The 21,559-nt window shown below is 34.5% G+C and overlaps 1 protein-coding gene across 1 annotated transcript in view; it reads right to left on the bottom strand.

Moving 5' to 3' along the window:
- Nucleotides 1-2,845: 2,845 nt before the first annotated feature.
- LOC132564451 (choline/ethanolamine kinase-like) overlaps nucleotides 2,846-21,559 on the bottom strand; it is a 40,949-nt gene continuing 22,235 nt past the window's right edge. Inside the window, exons 5-9 of the mRNA XM_060229104.1 lie at nucleotides 19,311-19,369; nucleotides 19,003-19,087; nucleotides 17,025-17,133; nucleotides 14,800-14,970; nucleotides 2,846-8,071 (exon numbers count right to left, since the gene is read on the bottom strand). Coding sequence (XP_060085087.1) covers nucleotides 8,006-8,071; nucleotides 14,800-14,970; nucleotides 17,025-17,133; nucleotides 19,003-19,087; nucleotides 19,311-19,369 — 490 coding nt within the window. The 3' untranslated portion in view covers nucleotides 2,846-8,005. The remainder of the gene's footprint in view (nucleotides 8,072-14,799; nucleotides 14,971-17,024; nucleotides 17,134-19,002; nucleotides 19,088-19,310; nucleotides 19,370-21,559) is intronic.

Consider the following 21,559-nt stretch of genomic DNA (forward strand, 5'->3'; position numbering starts at 1 on the left):
ATGAAAAATCACGAAAAGATTTGTTTGATAAATTAGTGGCTCCAATTTGTATGACTGTCGCGAAGTATGGAGGTACGAGAAGTGATATATAATAGATAAAAGATCCAAGGAAATGTAAAACGCTCCTCAATGTTAATAATAGAGTGAAAAACGACATGGTCAGAGGTGAAGTGACCAATGCCCGCTAGTATTAACTGCAGGGCGTGGTCTAAAATTATAAACACAAACACGATTTCACAATTATTGTGATTCATGTATGTCAGATCTATGTTCCATACATTCTACCAAGTGTTCATTGATTATTTTCAATGGGCTTTGTTAGACAGACGCGTATCTCATATTGGTCGATCATTCAATTTAACACTATGACATAGAAGACTACCGGTCCATCCGTTCAATTATCAACGGATGTTCTTTTTTTTTTTTTTTTTTTTTTCATTACAAGAATACATTATTCATAACGTTATGTTTTGTTTACCTCTCTTTCCGACCAACCTATTGAACGTGCTTATTTCACTTTTAAGTTTGAAATTTTGCCGTGTTTAAAAGTTCTCTCAGATCCACGTACACGATAGCGGTAATCGTGTTATCTTATTATAATGTCAACAAAAATACGCTTGTTAAATTTCAATATATTTTAATTATCAGAATTTTATAATTTACAACAATTGCAAGATTTGCTGGTCAAAACATACGTAATTACTTATTGAAAATGTGACCGTATATTGTATTACTGGCTTTACATAAAACAGTCGTAGTTAAGAAATTGGAGTTGTTTCCCTTGAATGTTTTTTTACTATGACATTACACCAAAGTTGTCCAGTACATGTATACCTGACGTCAAAATTACGTGTACTTAAAACGTCATCAACATTCGCGGCAAACAAGTAAAAATATTTAAGTAACGGATATAATAAAACAGCGTGTAGAATCTGCATCCTACCATTCTGTGATCAATGCCATCAACCCAGACTCTATTGAAAGATGCGGTCTGTCCCATCAGTCTCTGGAACTCTGAGACAAACAGTTCATTGATGATCGTGTAAATTTAACTGGGACTATTTTTTTCGAGGTCAGATGGCTATGTCCTAAATTCTCAAAAATTTGAAACTTTACTGTTGTTTGGTTCGTCACAGAAAAACAAACATGCGAATATGGTATTTTTGTCAATTTCTTTATGTCTGTTGCCAGGTTTTGTATCTTCAAACGTCGTAATTTAGTGATGAATGGAGAAGGTCTTGTTGATATTAAGTCTTTTTTTTCAAATTTACAATCAAGAATACAGCTTTAACTATTACTATTTCAAACAAAACAGTGCTTTTATTTTGTAAATATTTTACAAACTCTTGTACCTGTTATTGGATCTGAGTTACGGATATTACTGTGGTTCCTTTTTTTTGCGAGTAAGATGAGCGTGAATGGTTAGAGCAAAGTAATAAAATTTAAGTACACGAGTGTGTATATTAATATTAAATCCTTAAATAATTAATTTTACATACTACCTGTATATATAAGATTATATCATATTTGTACATGTTTTGGAAAGAAAAATTTTATTTTGGAAAAAAAGTTAACATGTAGTTCTTACCGTTTTTAGAATTGGCCATGACGAACCGTTTAAATAGTGGGATTCTAAATAAATAAAAAATAGATAAACATATAGCCATATAATATATGACGGTAGATAGCGACGAGTGGGCCTTGTGTTGACATCACGGCTCTACTTAAAATTTTCATATTTTTGTTATTTTTATAACCTGTTTCGAAATCACGCAAAAATAATTGTATAGATAATAAAATAAGAGGCCTTGGGCATTAAGGGTCATCTAACTGTGAAGACCATCTATGAAAGAGGTAAAAATAGGCCTGAAATAAATTGCTAAACTAAACTACATCTTACACAGAAGACATTGGATGGTCCATAAAGACATTTTCTACAAACTTGAAATCATATTCTTTTTTACACGCATTACACAAATGCCGTTACTCCGAAAATATTGCTTTTTGAAAAAGCATGCTTCAGGCCCAACATCAAGACCCTTTACCTTTTGGTTATCAAGAAGAAGTGGCTTATGCATTTCAACACATTTGACCCCTGTGACTTGAGAGCGGATCAAGGTCATTCATATTTACAAACTTGGTAGTCCTTCATCCCATCATGCTACAGGCCAAATATCAGTACCCTGAGCCTTCTGGTTATTGAGAAGAAGTCACTTGAATGGAAAGTTTATGCACTGCAGACGGCGCACGACGACATACGAGACACGATGGCTTCGGGTCAGTTGACCTCATAAAACGGTTTGGTCAAAATCATAGAAAAACGTTTTCAGAATTTAGCAAAGATACACATTAGTCAATTTCATCGTGGAACTTCAGGGAACTGAAGTCACCCAAATCATACAGAAAACCAGCTCTCATAATGTTTGTAAAGGTTCTTCTTAACATTCTTAACACGTTTTCTTGTTATTCTGGGACGTGTCGATCATCGGTCATCTTGGATAGTGCAATATGGAGGTGAGGTTTTTTCAAATTTGGTATTAAAATAATTTGATTTTGAGACTAACCGATCGATCAAAAGGAAAACATCATGAACAGCTTCTTTTCCCTATGTGTTGCATCCAATTACGTTTCTGTTGAAAAAATTGTTTCGAAAACAGCAATATGATTGCCAATCTAACATATTCCACCAATAGAGATGATGGAAACCAAATTCACTCTGGGATGTTTTAATTATTTTCGTGTCTAATTAATTCATTTTCCCATCACACATAATCTGCCAAACTTTGACATATTTTTTTTTCATCAGTCGAACAACTGATTCTCCGTAATGGCAACAAAAAGACACTTCTTTAATTTCAATAAATTTAATTATCAGAATATTACATTTACGACAATTTCAATATTTGCTGGCTAAAGCCCACAGTAATTACTTATTGAAAATGTGACATATACTGCATCATGGACTTGGATTCATATCGAAGTTCGTGATTGCATATTCCCTGAAACAACAGGTACACACATGTACAGGGAAATACATGTACTGAGATAAGAAAGAAGTATCTGTGATGTAAGTGATTTTTACTATCTAACGTTACTATCAATAGCTAGTCTTATGTAATGTAGACACAAGGCACAAAAGTCTTGTCATCAAAGAATACACAAAAAAATCAATTGAAAAAGCATAATAGACCTGTATGTCTTATTAATAACTACCCTGTAATTATAAAGGGGGACATTTTTTTCTTAACTATGTGACACATTATACATATAAACCGGTATATGAAGATAGTTTAAAATGAAACAAATGAACACCAGTAACACTAACAGAGCATACAAACAACAATTTGAAGACAATAGAAAGTTGTAAACTCATTAGAATCTTTAAAAAGCGTTCACAGAAATCACAAAGTTTGTTATAAGCTATAAAACAAGCAAAGCATATAGCCAAAGGTAATTAAAACTTTCTTAAACGAGGCAAGATCATTTGGCAATTATGTATACATCCTTAGTGTTGAACAGGACCAGTGTCTTAACCATTATAACAGGGAAGATGGCAGTAACATTGCACTTAAAACATTAGGTTTACAGCTGGTAAACCAATACATCACCCTCAATATATTTGTATTCATTTCTTCTTGTCAAAGTGTTGGCTATCATCATATATACTGAACTACTTAACTTGTATTCTAATAAAACTTCTCATACAAAAATAATATCTCACAAATATCAAACATCCTGTAATTATCACACAAATATCAAACATCCTGTAATTATCACACAAACATCAAACATCCTGTAATTATCTCACAAATATCAAACAGCCTGTAATTATCACACAAATATCAAACATCCTGTAATTATCACACAAACATCAAACATCCTCTAATTATCACACAAACATCAAACATCCTGTAATTATCTCACTAACATCAAAAATTATCCTGTATTAATCTCACTAACATCAAACATCCTGTAATTATCTCACAAACATCAAACATCCTGTAATTATCACACAAACATCAAACATCCTGTAATTATCTCATAAATATCAAACATCCTGTAATTATCTCACAAATATCAAACAGCCTGTAATTATCACACAAATATCAAACATCCTGTAATTATCACACAAATATCAAATATCCTGTAATTATCTCACTAACATCAAAAATTATCCTGTATTAATCTCATTAACATCAAACATCCTGTAATTATCACACAAACATCAAACATCCTGTAATTATCTCATAAATATCAAACATCCTGTAATTATCTCACAAATATCAAATATCCTGTAATTATTTCACAAATATCAAACATCCTGTAATTATCTCACATCAAACAACATCCTGTAATTATAAGAATTGATAAATTCCTACATAAGGTATAAGGAATTTACAAACCAATGATATCAGAGGTCTGAAGTGTCTACATAACAATGATATCAGAGGCCTGAAGTGTCTACATACCAATGATATCAGAGGCCTGAAGTGTCTACATAACAATGATATCAGAGGCCTGAAGTGTCTACATAACAATGATATCAGAGGCCTGAAGTGTCTACATACCAATGATATCAGAGGCCTGAAGTGTCTATATAACAATGATATCAGATGCCTGAAGTGTCTACATACCAATGGTATCAGGGGCCTGAAGTGTCTACATACCAATGATATCAGATGCCTGAAGTGTCTTCATACCAATGATATCAGAGGCCTTAAGTGTCTATATAACAATGATATCAGGGGCCTGAAGTGTCTACATACCAATGATATCAGTGGCTTGAAGTATCTATCACTACACAACAGTGTAAACATATCCACATCACATTACACATCACACCTTTTCACTTTATTTATCCTGTTACCATTCCTTAATCAAGCAAATTAAAATTTCATAAAACACCGGTTTTTATCCATTACATTAACAAAAAGCAGATCTTACAGCAAGGAATCCATCAGAATACATTACTGTATAGCTCTTGTTGTGTAGATTATAAGGGATTGCAAGCTGTAAAGTACAAACAATCAATAACACATATTTAACAAAATCACGAATCATCACAGGTACAATAACATTGTAAAAATAAATATAAGAAGATGAAAATTATTTCCTAATCACTAGTAATTACATGTTGATTTTTAAACAAATGAAATTACGCTTAGTAGAAATCAATTTCTGCGTGTCATATTAATTACATCTCAGTCTTAACCATATACAAATCTCTTATTTATTGTCTGCAGTGGAGCAATTCCTTCAAATCTTTACTTTTTTTCTGAACACAAACCAACTATGTGACCTTGGTTTGCTTTTGAAATTGAAGGTTACTACTAAAACTGTAATGATAATGTATGCTTGTTTGATCTTAATTGCTTTTCTCTTCATATCATAAAAAGTGAGTTGAAAATATCTGTGCAATTTTGACAAATGAGAGGAAGACAGGCTATTTACACGACTGGACATTCAATCCTCAAAGTTAAAGAACAAGGTTGCTTTTATAGCTGAACTGGTTTAAATCTCCAAGAGCAACACCAGGCACAGATCAGGACTGAGGTTGGAAGGCTCAGAATACTTGGCATGTGTATTCTGAGAGTGCCAGAAATACCTGGATGAAAATCTTAAGTTTTTGGAGCTTCCATATAAAACTTGGTCAGATCACTCATATTTCAGATAATGTTACAATATTCAGTACAAAATAAAATGAAAAGTATCTTATTATTGATATATCGTTTTCTGTTCGACTGGACATTTCGAAGCTGTGCATTTTCAGTTTTACATTATTTTGTTCAACATCCAGTTCTGGTGGAGTTTTCCATCATGGAGCATATCTGTGCCATCTACATCATTTCAGTTGGGTTAACCGAAAGCCACCACATTTAGGCAAATAAACCCACTTAAAGTGTAAACAGATGGTTAAAATTAATGAAAAATAAAATTGCATGCATTAAAACACTTTCCATTTGTTCTGTTAACATACAATAAAAGCAATCTGTTTCTTTCTTTCTGTATGGTTTGTGGTGTTATTCCCGATATCACTGTACGTCCAATTGATAAAAAAAAAAAATGCACTTTAACTTTTGAGAAAAAAAACCTAATAAGAATGAAAGAATTACCATATGTAAAAATCACAAATTTGTTTGACCTGTTTCTACCTATATCTGAGGACTAATTGACATATTCCATACAAAGGTGTACATAACTTAGGTCTGGCAAAATGCTGCTAATTTATATCCAAAAAAGGATAATTTCAGAAATAGTGGAAATCTTATAATTCATTACACATTGTGACAAGAAATAAATGAGTATGTTATCATCACACCAATAAATTGATAGAAATCCGGATAAGATCAAATTATTCCAAAAACAATTGTGATTTCTTTCATTATGCCTTTCAATTTCTGCAGATAAGTAAAGCACTCTTTTGCACAAAGTAATTTACCAACTTATAAAAAGACTGAAATGTCATATACAAACTGGTAGTATAGATCATTTATCTATCAAACTATCTGCACATTTATAGAATTGTTTGAGAGTGGAATGACACAACGTATTGTGAAAGAAAATGAAATTCATTATTGTTGTTACATAATATTGTTTAATAATTCTCCTACCCTGAATATAGATGTATACACGCTTGTCATACTTTAGGGGAAGATAGGGGGATTCACTTATCTTTGAAATTGAATGACATCCAAACATTGAGATGGTGAGGACATAAGATAGATAAGAAGCCCAGCCTGATAAAAGAAAATTTATCTCCTTGTGGGTAAGATGGGGTCTCTCACATCTCGGGAGAGATTATTATGATATCAAACACTCAGAGAGAGACTGGTGATTGCCAACTTCAAAACCATCTTCAGTTGTATGAGATCACCTGATCTCATCCAAAGAGGTTGAAAATGGGGGACAAATTCTATAATACTGTGACTGGAAACTGGATTTTTGTAAAAAGAAAGTATGATATCTACTTCACCATATCTATAAATATCAAATTTTTAAACAAAATACATATAAATAAAATCTAAAAGTGTTGACTTTTTTAAATAAACTAAAAACTATTATTTTACTTGTTAAGTGAAATATTGGATTTTTCTACAACAGTCAACAAACTGATTAATTCTAAAACTTCATAGTGCATAAGTATGTAAGTTAACCAGACAAAGTCTTTATTTGTTGTTAAAGAGTGGACAGTTTATAAGGCATATCAATATTTACTTATGAATCACGACATATAATCCCTTCACATTCATCCATATTGGAAGGAGAGAAGGCAGATGGCTGAATCCCTTAACAGTTAATTAAATGGAAATACCAATTACCAGACCACGTTTTCTTACAAAACACTTTAATTTACTACATTACACATCGTAACAAATAGCATTAAAAAAGATATTAAGCAAATTAAGGAAAATCAGAATGGCTTCATTACAATCCAATAGTCTACCCATTATAAGGTTTAAAAATCAAACAGGAAAATAAATTTCATAAATGATTTATGTACTGTTTGCCAGCTTTGAACACATGTGGAGATCAGATAACAATTAAGTTTATAAGTGATATATGAAGAACCAAGCTGAATCTTACGATGAATATAACATCTACAATATCAGTACTGTACACTGGCAATGTAAACCATTTCAAGCTTTAAAAAGATGATCAATTATATCCTTTATGCACCAACACCTTTACAATTTATAATTCAACAATTAATAACAGAAACATATAGATTAAAATCACAGCATACATAGATCATTTTAGGTAACACATTCGGTGGCAAGTCTTTTATATCAAATGTGTGATTTATTAACATTCTGAGCATCTCTTATGTATATATTGAACACAATATCTTCGTCATCGTTTCGTAACAGTAATATCAGTACTGCTTGCTCCCTGTCCTCAGAAAGAAAATTTAAAGTCAATCCTTCAGGTCAGCAATGTTTGCTTCCAGTAATCAAAAGAGAGTTTGAAGTTGATCCTCCAGATCAGTAGTGTTTGCTTCCAGATATCAACAGAGACTTTGAAGTCGATCTTTCTGATCAAAGTAGTTCTCACACCTAAGTAAAGCATATTCCTACAAAAGAAAATAAAACGGTAAAACTTGTGGAAACTTTTATCTGATGTAAACAAACTCCCCAAAAATGTTCAATCAAAATCCTTCTTGTGAAAACTGCTACATGTCGTGAAGATAAAGTAAACTGGTTGAAAACTGTGAGAGGAGATATGCAATGCTGAAAAAAACAAAGGGCCATAACTCTTCCAATGTTTTTATTTTTAAAAATGCTGTTCAGGTAAGTACAATTTTAAGTCATGTCAAAAGCTACTAAGACTAAATGAAATTTGTCCACAACGGAAAAACCAGGTTTTCCGACAATACTACATTATGAAAAAAATAATGGGGCCATTATTCTCCAAAACTTGCTGAACCAAAGTACCATTCACAAAATCCAAAACTACATGTCATGTAAATAAACTCTACAAAATTTAGAAAATTATAATTGGTCAACAGAAGCTTACAACAGATAAATGGATGGATAGACAGATAGTGCTATACAATAACACTTTGCATCAAGCTCTTAAAAATGTATATTTTCCAATATTTTCTTGGATATTATTAACATACAAATTCTCTAAAATATAAATGCACATTTCAGTTTAAGCAGTTCATTTTCTCATTAAAAAAACACCTTATAAACAATCTCTTAACATCTTCACAATGAACAAGGAAGATAAAGATATCAGCAGAGAGCAAAGAACACGTGTATCACGGAAAACGAATAATATCGAAAATGAATTTCATTTTATTCTAAAATGTCATTTTTATAACTATTCTTGAAGTACATATAATGAGCCATACTATCATAAAAAACCAAGTATATTTAATTTGACGCAATAATTAAGTGTCCATATTGTAACAGAATTGAGTAAATTAGGGAAATTCCTTTACCTCGCGACAAACAACAAACTGAAGCCATGTGGCCATGTATGCTACAGTAAATACCATAATGTTTGTATGTATATATTCTATGTTTCTCCTGACATCATTATTTCTATGATAATCTTCATTCCAAAAGAAACCAATATATATATAAGTGATATAACACTGTACAAAAATACAATATGCTATGATGCTCTAATTCATTACACAATATAGATATACAAGATCATTAATATTTTAGACCATTATTTAATTAAAATGCTAAAATATTATCATGTCAGTCGTTATATATTAATTAGTAATTACAGTGTAGGACACTGGATCATATTATATAACAATGATACGATAATGATCGGTGATAATAACTTGTAATATATTATAATGTATTTGACAGTAACAGTTAACAGTATTTTGTATGTTGTTGCATTTATCTGAAAAAGAACATTATGTCCATTACTATAATATGTCAATTACTATAATAGTTATTATCATCAGAGTAAGTGTTTGACTAGTTTGTTATTGACAATACATGTAATGATGTACTGTCATATATGTGTTATTTGCTTTATGTCAATATGTCTTCTCTCTGATGTGTTGTAAAACAACTCAGCAGATAACCAAGCCCTACCACAGTAATATAACTCACCAGATGACCAATCTCTACCACAGTAATATAACTCACCTGATAACCAAGCTTTACCATAGTTATATAACTCACCAGATAACTGAGCTTTACCCCAGTAATATAACTCACCAGATAACCAAGCCCTACCACAGTAATATAACTCACCAGATAGCCAATCTCTACCACAGTAATATAACTCACCAGATAACCAAGCCCTACCACACTAATATAACTCAGCAGATAACCCAGCTCTACCACAGTAATATAACTCACCAGATAACCAAGCCCTACCACAGTAATATAACTCACCAGATAACAAAGCTCTACCACAGTAAAATAACTCACCAGATAACCAAGCTCTACCACAGTAATATAACTCACCAGATAACCAAGCTTTACCACAGTAATATAACTCACTAGATAACCAAGCCCTACCACAGTAATATAACTCACCAGATAACCAAGCTTTACCACACTAATATAACTCACCAGATAACCAAGCCCTACCACAGTAATATAACTCACCTGATAACCAAGCCCTACCACAGTAATATAACTCACCAGATAGCCAATCTCTACCACAGTAATATAACTCAGCAGATAACCAAGCCCTACCACAGTAATATAACTCACCAGATAACCAAGCCCTACCACAGTAATATAACTCACCAGATAGCCAATCTCTACCACAGTAATATAACTCAGCAGATAACCAAGCTCTACCACAGTAATATAACTCACCAGATGACCAATCTCTACCACAGTAATATAACCCACCAGATAACCAAGCCCTACCACAGTAATATAACTCACCAGATAGCCAATCTCTACCACAGTAATATAACTCACCAGATAACCAATCTCTACCACAGTAATATAACTCACCAGATAATCAAGCTTTACCACAGTAATATAACTCACCAGATGACCAAGCCCTACTACAGTAATATAACTCAGCAGATAACCAAGCTCTACCACAGTAATATAACTCACCAGATAACCAAGCCCTACCACACTAATATAACTCACCAGATGACCAAGCTCTACCACAGTAATATAACTCACCAGATAACCAAGCCCTACCACAGTGATATAACTCACCAGATGACCAAGCTTTACCACAGTAATATAACTCAGCAGATAACCAAGCTCTACCACAGTAATATAACTCACCAGATAATCAAGCTCTACCACAGTGATATAACTCACCAGATAGCCAATCTCTACCACAGTAATATAACTCACCAGATAATCAAGCTTTACCACAGTAATATAACTCACCAGATAACCAAGCCCTACCACAGTAATATAACTCACCAGATAGCCAATCTCTACCACAGTAATATAACTCACCAGATAACCAATCTCTACCACAGTAATATAACTCACCAGATAACCAAGCCCTACCACAGTAATATAACTCACCTAACCAATCACTACCACAGTAATATAACTCAGCAGATAACCAAGCTCTACCACAGTAATATAACTCACCAGATAACCAAGCCCTACCACAGTAATATAACTCACCTGATAACCAAGCCCTACCACAGTAATATAACTCACCAGATAGCCAATCTCTACCACAGTAATATAACTCAGCAGATAACCAAGCCCTACCGCAGTAATATAACTCACCAGATAACCAAGCCCTACCACAGTAATATAACTCACCTGATAACCAATCTTTACCACAGTAATATAACTCACCAGATAACCAAGCCCTACCACAGTAATATAACTCACCAGGATACAGTAATATAACTCAGCAGATAACCAAGCTCTACCACAGTAATATAACTCACCAGATAACCAAGCCCTACCACAGTAATATAACTCACCAGATAACCAAGCTCTACCACACTAATATAACTCACCAGATGACCAAGCTCTACTACAGTAATATAACTCACCGCTTTACCACAGTAATATAACTCACCAGATAACCAAGCTTTACCACAGTAATATAACTCAGCAGATAACCAAGCTCTACCACAGTAATATAACTCACCAGATAATCAAGCTCTACCACAGTGATATAACTCACCAGATAGCCAATCTCTACCACAGTAATATAACTCACCAGATAATCAAGCTTTACCACAGTAATATAACTCACCAGATAACCAAGCCCTACTGTAATATAACACACCAGATCTGTGCATACCCCAGTAATATAACACACCCAGAGGTCTATCTCCATACCACAGTAATATAACACACCAGAGGTCTGTATATCTCCATACCTCAGTAATATAACACACCCAGAGGTCTGTATATCTCCATACCACAGTAATATAACACACCCAGAGGTCTGTATATCTCCATACCCCAGTAATATAACACACCAGAGGTCTGTATATCTCCATACCACAGTAATATAACACACCCAGAGGTCTGTATATCTCTATACCCCAGTAATATAACACACCCAGAGGTCTGTATATCTCTATACCCCAGTAATATAACACACCCAGAGGTCTGTATATCTCCATACCCCAGTAATATAACACACCCAGAAGTCTGAGTATCTCCATACCCCAGTAATATAACACACCCAGAGGTCTGTATATCTCCATACCACAGTAATATAACACACCCAGAGGTCTGTATATCTCCATACCCCAGTAATATAACACACCCAGAGGTCTGTATATCTGTATACCCCTGTAATATAACACATCCAGAGGTCTGTATATCTCCATACCCCAGTAATATAACACACCCAGAGGTCTGTATATCTCTATACCCCAGTAATATAACACACCCAGAGGTCTGTATATCTCCATACCCCAGTAATATAACACACCCAGAGGTCTGTATATCTCTATACCCCAGTAATATAACACACCCAGAGGTCTGTATATCTCCATACCCCAGTAATATAACACACCCAGAGGTCTGTATATCTCTATACCCCAGTAATATAACACACCCAGAGGTCTGTATATCTCCATACCCCAGTAATATAACACACCCAGAGGTCTGTATAACATATCTCCATACCCTAGTAATATAACACACCCAGAGATCTATATATCTCTACACCCCAGAAATATGACACACCCAGAGGTCTGTTTAACTCCATACCCCAGTAATATAACACACCCAGAGGTCTGTATATCTCCATACCTCAGTAATATAACACACCCAGAGGTCTGTATATCTCCATACCACAGTAATATAACACACCCAGAGGTCTGTATATGTCTATACCCCAGTAATATAACACACCAGAGGTCTGTATATCTCCATACCACAGTAATATAACACACCCAGAGGTCTGTATATCTCCATACCCCAGTAATATAACACACCCAGAGGTCTGTATATCTCCATACCCCAGTAATATAACACACCCAGAGGTCTGTATATCTCCATACCCCAGTAATATAACACACCCAGAGGTCTGTATATCTCCATACCCCAGTAATATAACACACCCAGAGGTCTGTATATCTCCATACCCCAGTAATATAACACACCCAGAGGTCTGTATATCTCCATACCACAGTAATATAACACACCCAGAGGTCTGTATATCTCCATACCACAGTAATATAACACAGCCAGAGGTCTGTATAACATATTTCCATATCCCAGTAATATAACACACCCAGAGGTCTGTATATGTGTATACCCCAGTAATATAACACACCCAGAGGTCTGTATATGTCTATACCCCAGTAATATAACACACCCAGAGGTCTGTATATGTCTATACCCCAGTAATATAACACACCCAGAGGTCTGTATATCTCCATACCACAGTAATATAACACACCCAGAGGTCTGTATATCTCCATACCACAGTAATATAACACACCCAGAGGTCTGTATATCTCCATACCACAGTAATATAACACACCCAGAGGTCTGTATATCTCCATACCACAGTAATATAACACACCCAGAGGTCTGTATATCTCCATACCCCAGTAATATAACACACCCAGAGGTCTGTATATCTCCATACCCCAGTAATATAACACACCCAGAGGTCTGTATATCTCCATACCCCAGTAATATAACACACCCAGAGGTCTGTATATCTCTATACCCCAGTAATATAACACACCCAGAGGTCTGTATATCTCCATACCCCAGTAATATAACACACCCAGAGGACTGTATATCTCTACACCCCAGTAATATAACACACCAGAGGTCTGTATATCTCCATACCACAGTAATATAACACACCCAGAGGTCTGTATATGTCTATACCCCAGTAATATAACACACCCAGAGGTCTGTATATCTCCATACCACAGTAATATAACACACCAGAGGTCTGTATATCTCCATACCACAGTAATATAACACACCAGAGGTCTGTATATCTCCATACCTCAGTAATATAACACACCCAGAGGTCTGTATATCTCCATACCACAGTAATATAACACACCAGATAATCAAGCTTTACCACAGTAATATAACTCACCAGATAACCAAGCCTTACCACAGTAATATAACTCACCAGATAACCAAGCCCTATCACAGTAATATAACTCAATAGATAAACAAGCCCTACCACAGTAATATAACTCACCAGATAACCAAGCTCTACCACAGTAATATAACTCACCAGATAACCAAGCTCTACCACAGTAATATAACTCACCAGATAACCAAGCCTTACCACAGTAATATAACTCACCAGATAACCAAGCCCTACTACAGTAATATAACTCAGCTGATAACCAAGCTCTACCACAGTAATATAACTCACCAGATAACCAAGCCCTACCACAGTAATATAACTCACCAGATAACCAAGCTCTACCACAGTAATATAACTCACCAGATAACCAAGCTCTACCACAGTAATATAACTCACCTGATAACCAATCTTTACCACAGTAATATAACTCACCAGATAACCAAGCCCTACCACAGTAATATAACTCACCAGATGACCAAGCCCTACTACAGTAATATAACTCAGCAGATAACCAAGCTCTACCACAGTAATATAACTCACCAGATAACCAAGCCCTACCACAGTAATATAACTCACCAGATAACCAAGCTCTACCACACTAATATAACTCACCAGATGACCAAGCTCTACTACAGTAATATAACTCAGCAGATAACCAAGCTTTACCCCAGTAATATAACTCACCAGATAACCAAGCTTTACCACAGTAATATAACTCAGCAGATAACCAAGCTCTACCACAGTAATATAACTCACCAGATAATCAAGCTCTACCACAGTGATATAACTCACCAGATAACCAAACTGTATCTCTGACATGTCTCTCTGTATGATGGACCAGAGTGCCCAAAAGAAGTGTGAGGCCAAGGCAAAGGTATTGACCTCCCTGTACATCTCCTGCAGATATTCTTCTGTTGGCTCTAGATCAGACTGCTGGGACAGGTAATGACGGAAGAAGGTGTACTGAAAATAACATACAAAACAATTTCATCCTTCTGGACCATCTTATCTGTTTTTTCTCATCTCATGTCATCTATTTTTATGTATCTAAATGGCATTGTTTATAGTTCTCTTATAACAAATTCAATTTGTTTTGAAAAACAATCAAATCAAAATGCAATGAGAGGAAGACTGAAGGAATCAGTAATAAATGTCCTTCGCAACAATATATAACATATCTATTTATAGCCTGTCTTTAGTTAGACGAAGGGCTAGCTCGGGGCACAATCAAATACAAAAAGACTATAAGACCCTTTCATATGTGTGTATGTAGGATAGGGATATTCCACCCTTGGGGTTACAAAATATGGTAAAACCCTCGGCTCACATAATGAAAGAGTCTTTTTCTCTCATATCTTTACCAAAATTTTGGGAAAAAGACAGTCGGTCGGCCATTATCTTCATTTTTTTCATTTTTTCAATCCGAGGTTTTTACAAAAAACGAACTTGATATTCTTAACGAGCATACCCATATTTTGCAAACTTTCAGTTTGCTGTCAAATTTCAAACCATTTTTCGAAATATTGCAGGATGAATATATTATTCGCAGATGAAAAAAAACAAAAATGATCTCTGTGTGATTTTATAGTATGTGTAAGTAAAAATCCGCAAAAAGAAATTGTTCTGTCAAATACTTCAAAGAAATCAACAAGGAATGGATTTTTATAATTCAACATATAGTTTTATCATCAAAATCACAAAGTTGATCATTTTAAGAAATACATCAATGTATCTTTTTACTGTTTTAACATTTTTTTAAAATACTGTGACGCTGACATGACGTCACCATAGTCAAAGGAATTCCATTCATAAATTCAAGGCGTGACGTCACATGATCTCCTATTCCGAGTCGCTGTCGCTCTCGATCACCATGATTCGACGACGTTTGGGTGGTGGAACATTTGTGGTGATATTTAAAGTGATTTGGCAATTTTCAATGTGAGAACCAACAAACAAGGATTCGATGCGAGTTTCAGATTGTTTCTGTGATACAGGATTGTAGGTGTTAACCGTGTTTTCTTGTTGTGATGACGATGGTAAACACACTGTGACATCAGATGTAGGCCTAATAACTGTTGAAGTTGATGAAATGGTGGCAGAGGATGGTGTTCGGTTTGATGGAATTAATTCGGAGCTTTTTGTGTTTGACAACATATTGGAAATCATGTACTTCTGTCTGTCATTCAGTGTCCTGTAATTATTCAGTGACTGCGTGTTTTTATGACCCGTGACATAAACCTGCAAGGTATCGGGTACATGGTTGTCGGTCATTTTCTGTACAAGGGATTTTCGGATGCTAGGATTTGTCAGTCGTTCACAACCAGGTAGGTTTGCTTTCTTCGCCATCACTCTCATCATATTATCGAGCTTGCATTTTCGCACAGGGGCACGCAAATACCATTTATCTTTAACACTGGGATTTTTGTCACTTGTAACTGCCACCAAATAAAAGGCGTCATTTACATTACAGAGGTCTTCTGGACGTTTTGCTTCATAGAAACAGTACAGAGACACGGTCCTCTATAAATGTCTGAACATCTAACTTTTTAAATCTCGATTGAATGTTGTTTGTTGACATGACGATGACAGATGACAGCTGACAGATCGATGTAAACAAGCAGACAACACTGTAAGAGTTGTCTCCCCTGAACACAGATTACTCCGCGTATGTGTTTGCCCCTGTAAGATCGAATTTTCTTACATAGCTATCTTACATGGGCAAACTCTATCCAATATGGCGGGATATGAGAGAAAGAAGTGTTGTAACCAACTTTCCAGTGTATCTAAAGGTTTGAGAAAAAGTCCCCATTACAGATCTCCTTAACTTTGTTCACAAACAAGTATTTTATGCAAACAAACTAATTTCTGAATATTATTGTAGTTGTATATATCAGTTTTACAAAAAAAAATCTTGGATTTCACGAATTTGAATTAAATCACTTATATTTCTGTTCGCAAAATTTGGAAGGTTACTTGATGAAAACAAAACATTGTTAAACTATAACAAAAATAGTTACCTGTTGATCCCGTGACGGATAATTTTCCTTAGTGTAGGAGAAATATGGATAATCTGAATGAGTGTAATCATAGCACCATTCACAGAAGTGGTTAGCAAAGTCAAACCCTCTACAACAAATCAAATTAAGATCCGTATTTAGAACTACACACATATATTTCTGGGATTTATATCTACAACTGACAATGTCCTTTGAAAATAAGAAATAGTGACAATAGCCTTCTTCTACCAAATTCAATGTGGTCGCCTTCACCCATTTTTATTTTCTTAATTATTCGCGAAATCAAAAGTACACAACTAGGGACCAAGGGGAACCTACAAAAGGCTTGAAATACAAATCATTAGTTAAGCTCATATTCCTATTGTGCTTTTTGTTCATAAAAAAAATATAATGCTGCTTTTTTTTCCATTCCAACCTCTTTTAAGGGAGTTATGCCCCTTGATGTGAAAGCTTAACTGTTGCTATACACTCACTCATTCTTCCATGCATTGGTTTTTACAGTTTACATAAGGTGTCAGTATCATATGGTGTTGTGTCACCAAAGTAATTTGTGTTTCAAGCCTTTTTTTTAGTCCCATCATTATCTGTGGTAGGTGAATAATTGATAACAACTAATGGTAGTAGTTTGGGAAAAACTACAAAATTGTATACTGCAATTATGACAATTTACTGCAGACGCACGTTTAACAATTTAAAAGCAAATGTCAAATTTGGCCAAGCTTTTGATTGATGTCTGTAAGTTTAACCATAATGATATAACAAGCTTCATAAATCGTCTATATAGCTGCTATTTAAATTCTTTATCATTTGGTTAAGAGATTGCACAACTCTGAAAAACAGTGAACTTAGTTATCACATGATGGCTATTATTACAAATGCCACAGGAAAAAAAATTCATGTACAGCATAACTCTTTGTATTTATATGTTTAGAAAGCAGACAAATGCATACAGGCATGGCAAGCTCTATGATTAGGTATAATACCATGCAGCTGCTGCATAATTGTGTTGATACGAATGATCAATGGTGTATGTAATTATTCCTCTAAACAATGATGCTAATAGGAGTCCACCGTTCCCAGCTAACAGGAGTATCACACATATACATTACATGCTAAACTCATGACAAACATGACCTAAATGGATACTCCTGATTCTTCAAGGAAATACACCAAATTAAATTCTTGAAGATATAGACTAGTTCATGGAAACATATCAAATTCTGTAACAACATATATTTTTGTCGAGCTCAAATTTTAGTAAAATCTATATGAAAATCTGTTGGATCTTGATTTCAAGGGTAAATTCTACTAACAAGAGGCCCACAGGGAATGTATCACTCACTTGGTTTTGTTTGAACAAATTTGCTTTATTCAAACTAAAGCAAAAGGATTCTAGATTTTTATACCTACTTCCCCTACTGGGCCCCTCTTTGCTGCCCCAAGGGATTCAGCGCGTCAAAAGTTCCCTTTGCTTAGGAGATCCATTCAGTACTTCTTTAACAATAGCGATAACAAACTTTACTTGGCAAAATCCAAGATGGCTGCCTATCGGCCATTTTTTTTATCAGTCCCAAAATCAAATGGACACAACTAGGACCCAAGGGGAACTTCCAAATGAAATCTGGGAGAGATCCATGTGTACCTCTGAAGTACATGTGTTATTAGTTCCTAACAGAACATTTTTGAAATCCTAGTAGCAGCCAATGCTACAATAATACCTGTAATTATAACTACAATGTTAACTTACATGTAAATATAACTGCAACAATTATCTCCTGTAATTACAGCCGTAACTACATGTTTACATTACCTGTGATCACAACTACAACTTACCTGTAATTCTAGCTACAACAATGACATCATTGTAATTCTAGTCAAAACTGTAATTTACCTGTAATTCTATCTGTAACTATAATTTACTTGTAATTATAGCTACAACAAAAACTTCTCCGTAATTCTAGCAATAAGAACATCTTACCTGTAATTATAGCTACAATATTCCCAGTCAATAAATGTCATTTTCCTCTCTGGATTATCACAGTCTTCAAGGTACAGGATATTACCTGCATAAAAACAACTTCTCCATTACTAAGATAACTGATAATGGAAGTGCTATTTCCTTCATATACAGATCCTGCGTGAGTAATTTTTAAGATCTAAATTGTTTTCACCAGGTACTACATATTCATATTAAGATTACATTTCATTATCTGATCAAAGTCTCCAGTATATTTCTATATTTAACATATTGTGGATGTTACATTCCATTTGTCAATATTAACTTACCTTCTTGTAAATCATTATGAGAAAACACCACTGGAGAGGATACACTTCCTAAAGTATCTCTGGAAAGAAACAAAATTGAAGACAAAACTTATACCAGAGTATTTGTTATTGATGTTTACGGTCTAGATGGTATGTACCACAGAGGGAAATTACAACTTTTTTTTGTTTCTATAACGGGAGATTGGGCAGTTAAAGGTAAAATTATCCTTAAAGGAAGTGAGCCAATTTGGATCATTTGTCAATAAGCATAATTTTTGCAGAAAGATAAATTATGGTCAGTTGCATAATACTAGGTGGTCATATAATGTAGGGGTCAAAATGGGACGGGGGCCGGGGTTGGTTGCAAAATGAAAAATCAATAATTTTAGTGCAAATTGTAGTTTTAAGATTCTGCTGAATAACCTTAATAAAACTGAATGAATTCCCAATCACATAATCTAAGTATGATTTGTCTATTTACATGTCAAACAGCTGTAAACATTCCTTAAAAACTTCCACTGACCAGTCTTATAATAACTTGTAACAAAGATTATGAGCACAAGGGAATCATGAACTATACTAACACATTGCTGACCCAACAAGATCCTGGAATACTTGGTCATGAGGCCTCATAGTTCAATCTTAACCACAGCCTTCTAGGAGACCAACTGTCAGATTTTGATCAAATATGGTGGAAATTATCTCAAGTAGTTAGGTGGGACAATATTAAAAAAGGGATGAATATTTTCTTCTGGGTAATGGTCGCTGGGTTAGATTTCCAATAAAAAACAGATACTGACTTAGATGTTCAGTATAAGTAATTTATGCATCTATGAAGGTGATATTACGAGGAAAGGTCAATGAGATGGGCCATTTTGTTTAGATTACATCACGGCTCAAGTGCTGAGCTGATTTTACAAACAAACACAGAGATAATATCTTGATGTCTCATCTCTTCCTGATTTTAAAGTACATGTACATATAGCAAGGGTAGCAGTTATGCAGATTCAAGCTATATTTCTGTCAAGCCTCTAATGACATGTATTAACTTGTAAATATGTATAACACATTTGAGACAGCAAGCATTGTACTCTCCAAGCTGTCACTGTGTATTCAGTCTAAACCTGAAGCTTTGAATATAAAACTTGGGTCAGTGAACTAAATATAGCCAGCTTCTGTTTGAATGACAAACACTATTGCTATATCATAATATATGTATAGATTAAAGGTTGAAATAAGATACAAGGAAAGTGATCAGTGAACTCCTAATATACATTCACAATAGTTCTGCTTCTAAAATTACCCATAGGTCAAATTAAAAGTCATTTAGGAATGACATCAAATCTTACACAAACAGCTCATGAATACTATATCTGGAGATATCCCCCCACTCCCCTCCCCCCTCCTCCCACACACATCTTCTAGATATGGTAATTATTTATTAGTTTTATGAGATTAACAAAACTAGTGTTTGGATCAATCTCGAAGCTACCATTGAGTCTTCTTTTAAATACTTTGTGTGCTGTGCTTCATTGCCAATTAAAAGAGGCATTCCAATTCAGAGATGAACATAAGCTGGTAATGGAATTCAGCACATCCTAGTCTTGAGGTTTTTAAGCTTCAATTCCCAAACAGCCTTCTGCATTTCCCTACATTTTGCAATTTCAACATACCGGGTAAATATAAGTAAAAAAATACAGTACTTGTTTTCCTCCAGTGTAGAAATGGAAAACCACACAACAAAATAGACAATTAGTTTTAGTTGATGCCAATTTTAACAATTAACACTGTGTATAAAAAATTACGGATACAAGATGTTAAAATGAGTATAAACAACTTTCCTTGTATGTATTACACAGGAAACAAACAGGAAATAAAATATGTTTGTGTATTCAAATTACTGAATGATTTAACCATAACTCAAGTAGATATTGTTCTGTATTAACATTAATCTAAATACCTTACATTTAAAGTGAGGTTTATTTCAAGGAATTTTACTAGTTACTCTGCACTTTATCATGAGCAATCTGGGAACTTAACCACTCAATATGGAGTCCAAAAAAGTTGACTCCACTACCTATATATGTGTCCACAGTGCTACATCAATCATCCAATATCTACAGGTACATATATTTTAAGGATCACTATCTACAACATATCAACCTTTCACTATCTCTACCAATACTGCCACTGTTTGAACACTGATCCCTTTCGAGCAGTAGTCAGGTTTGTCTACTTTAGTACTGCGACAGTAAACACTTACAGAGAAG

Source organism: Ylistrum balloti, unplaced genomic scaffold (genome assembly GCF_031769215.1).
Source record: "Ylistrum balloti isolate Yb309-2 unplaced genomic scaffold, AGI_CSIRO_Ybal_v1 Utg372286, whole genome shotgun sequence".
Classification (NCBI taxonomy): Eukaryota; Metazoa; Mollusca; class Bivalvia; order Pectinida; family Pectinidae; genus Ylistrum; species Ylistrum balloti.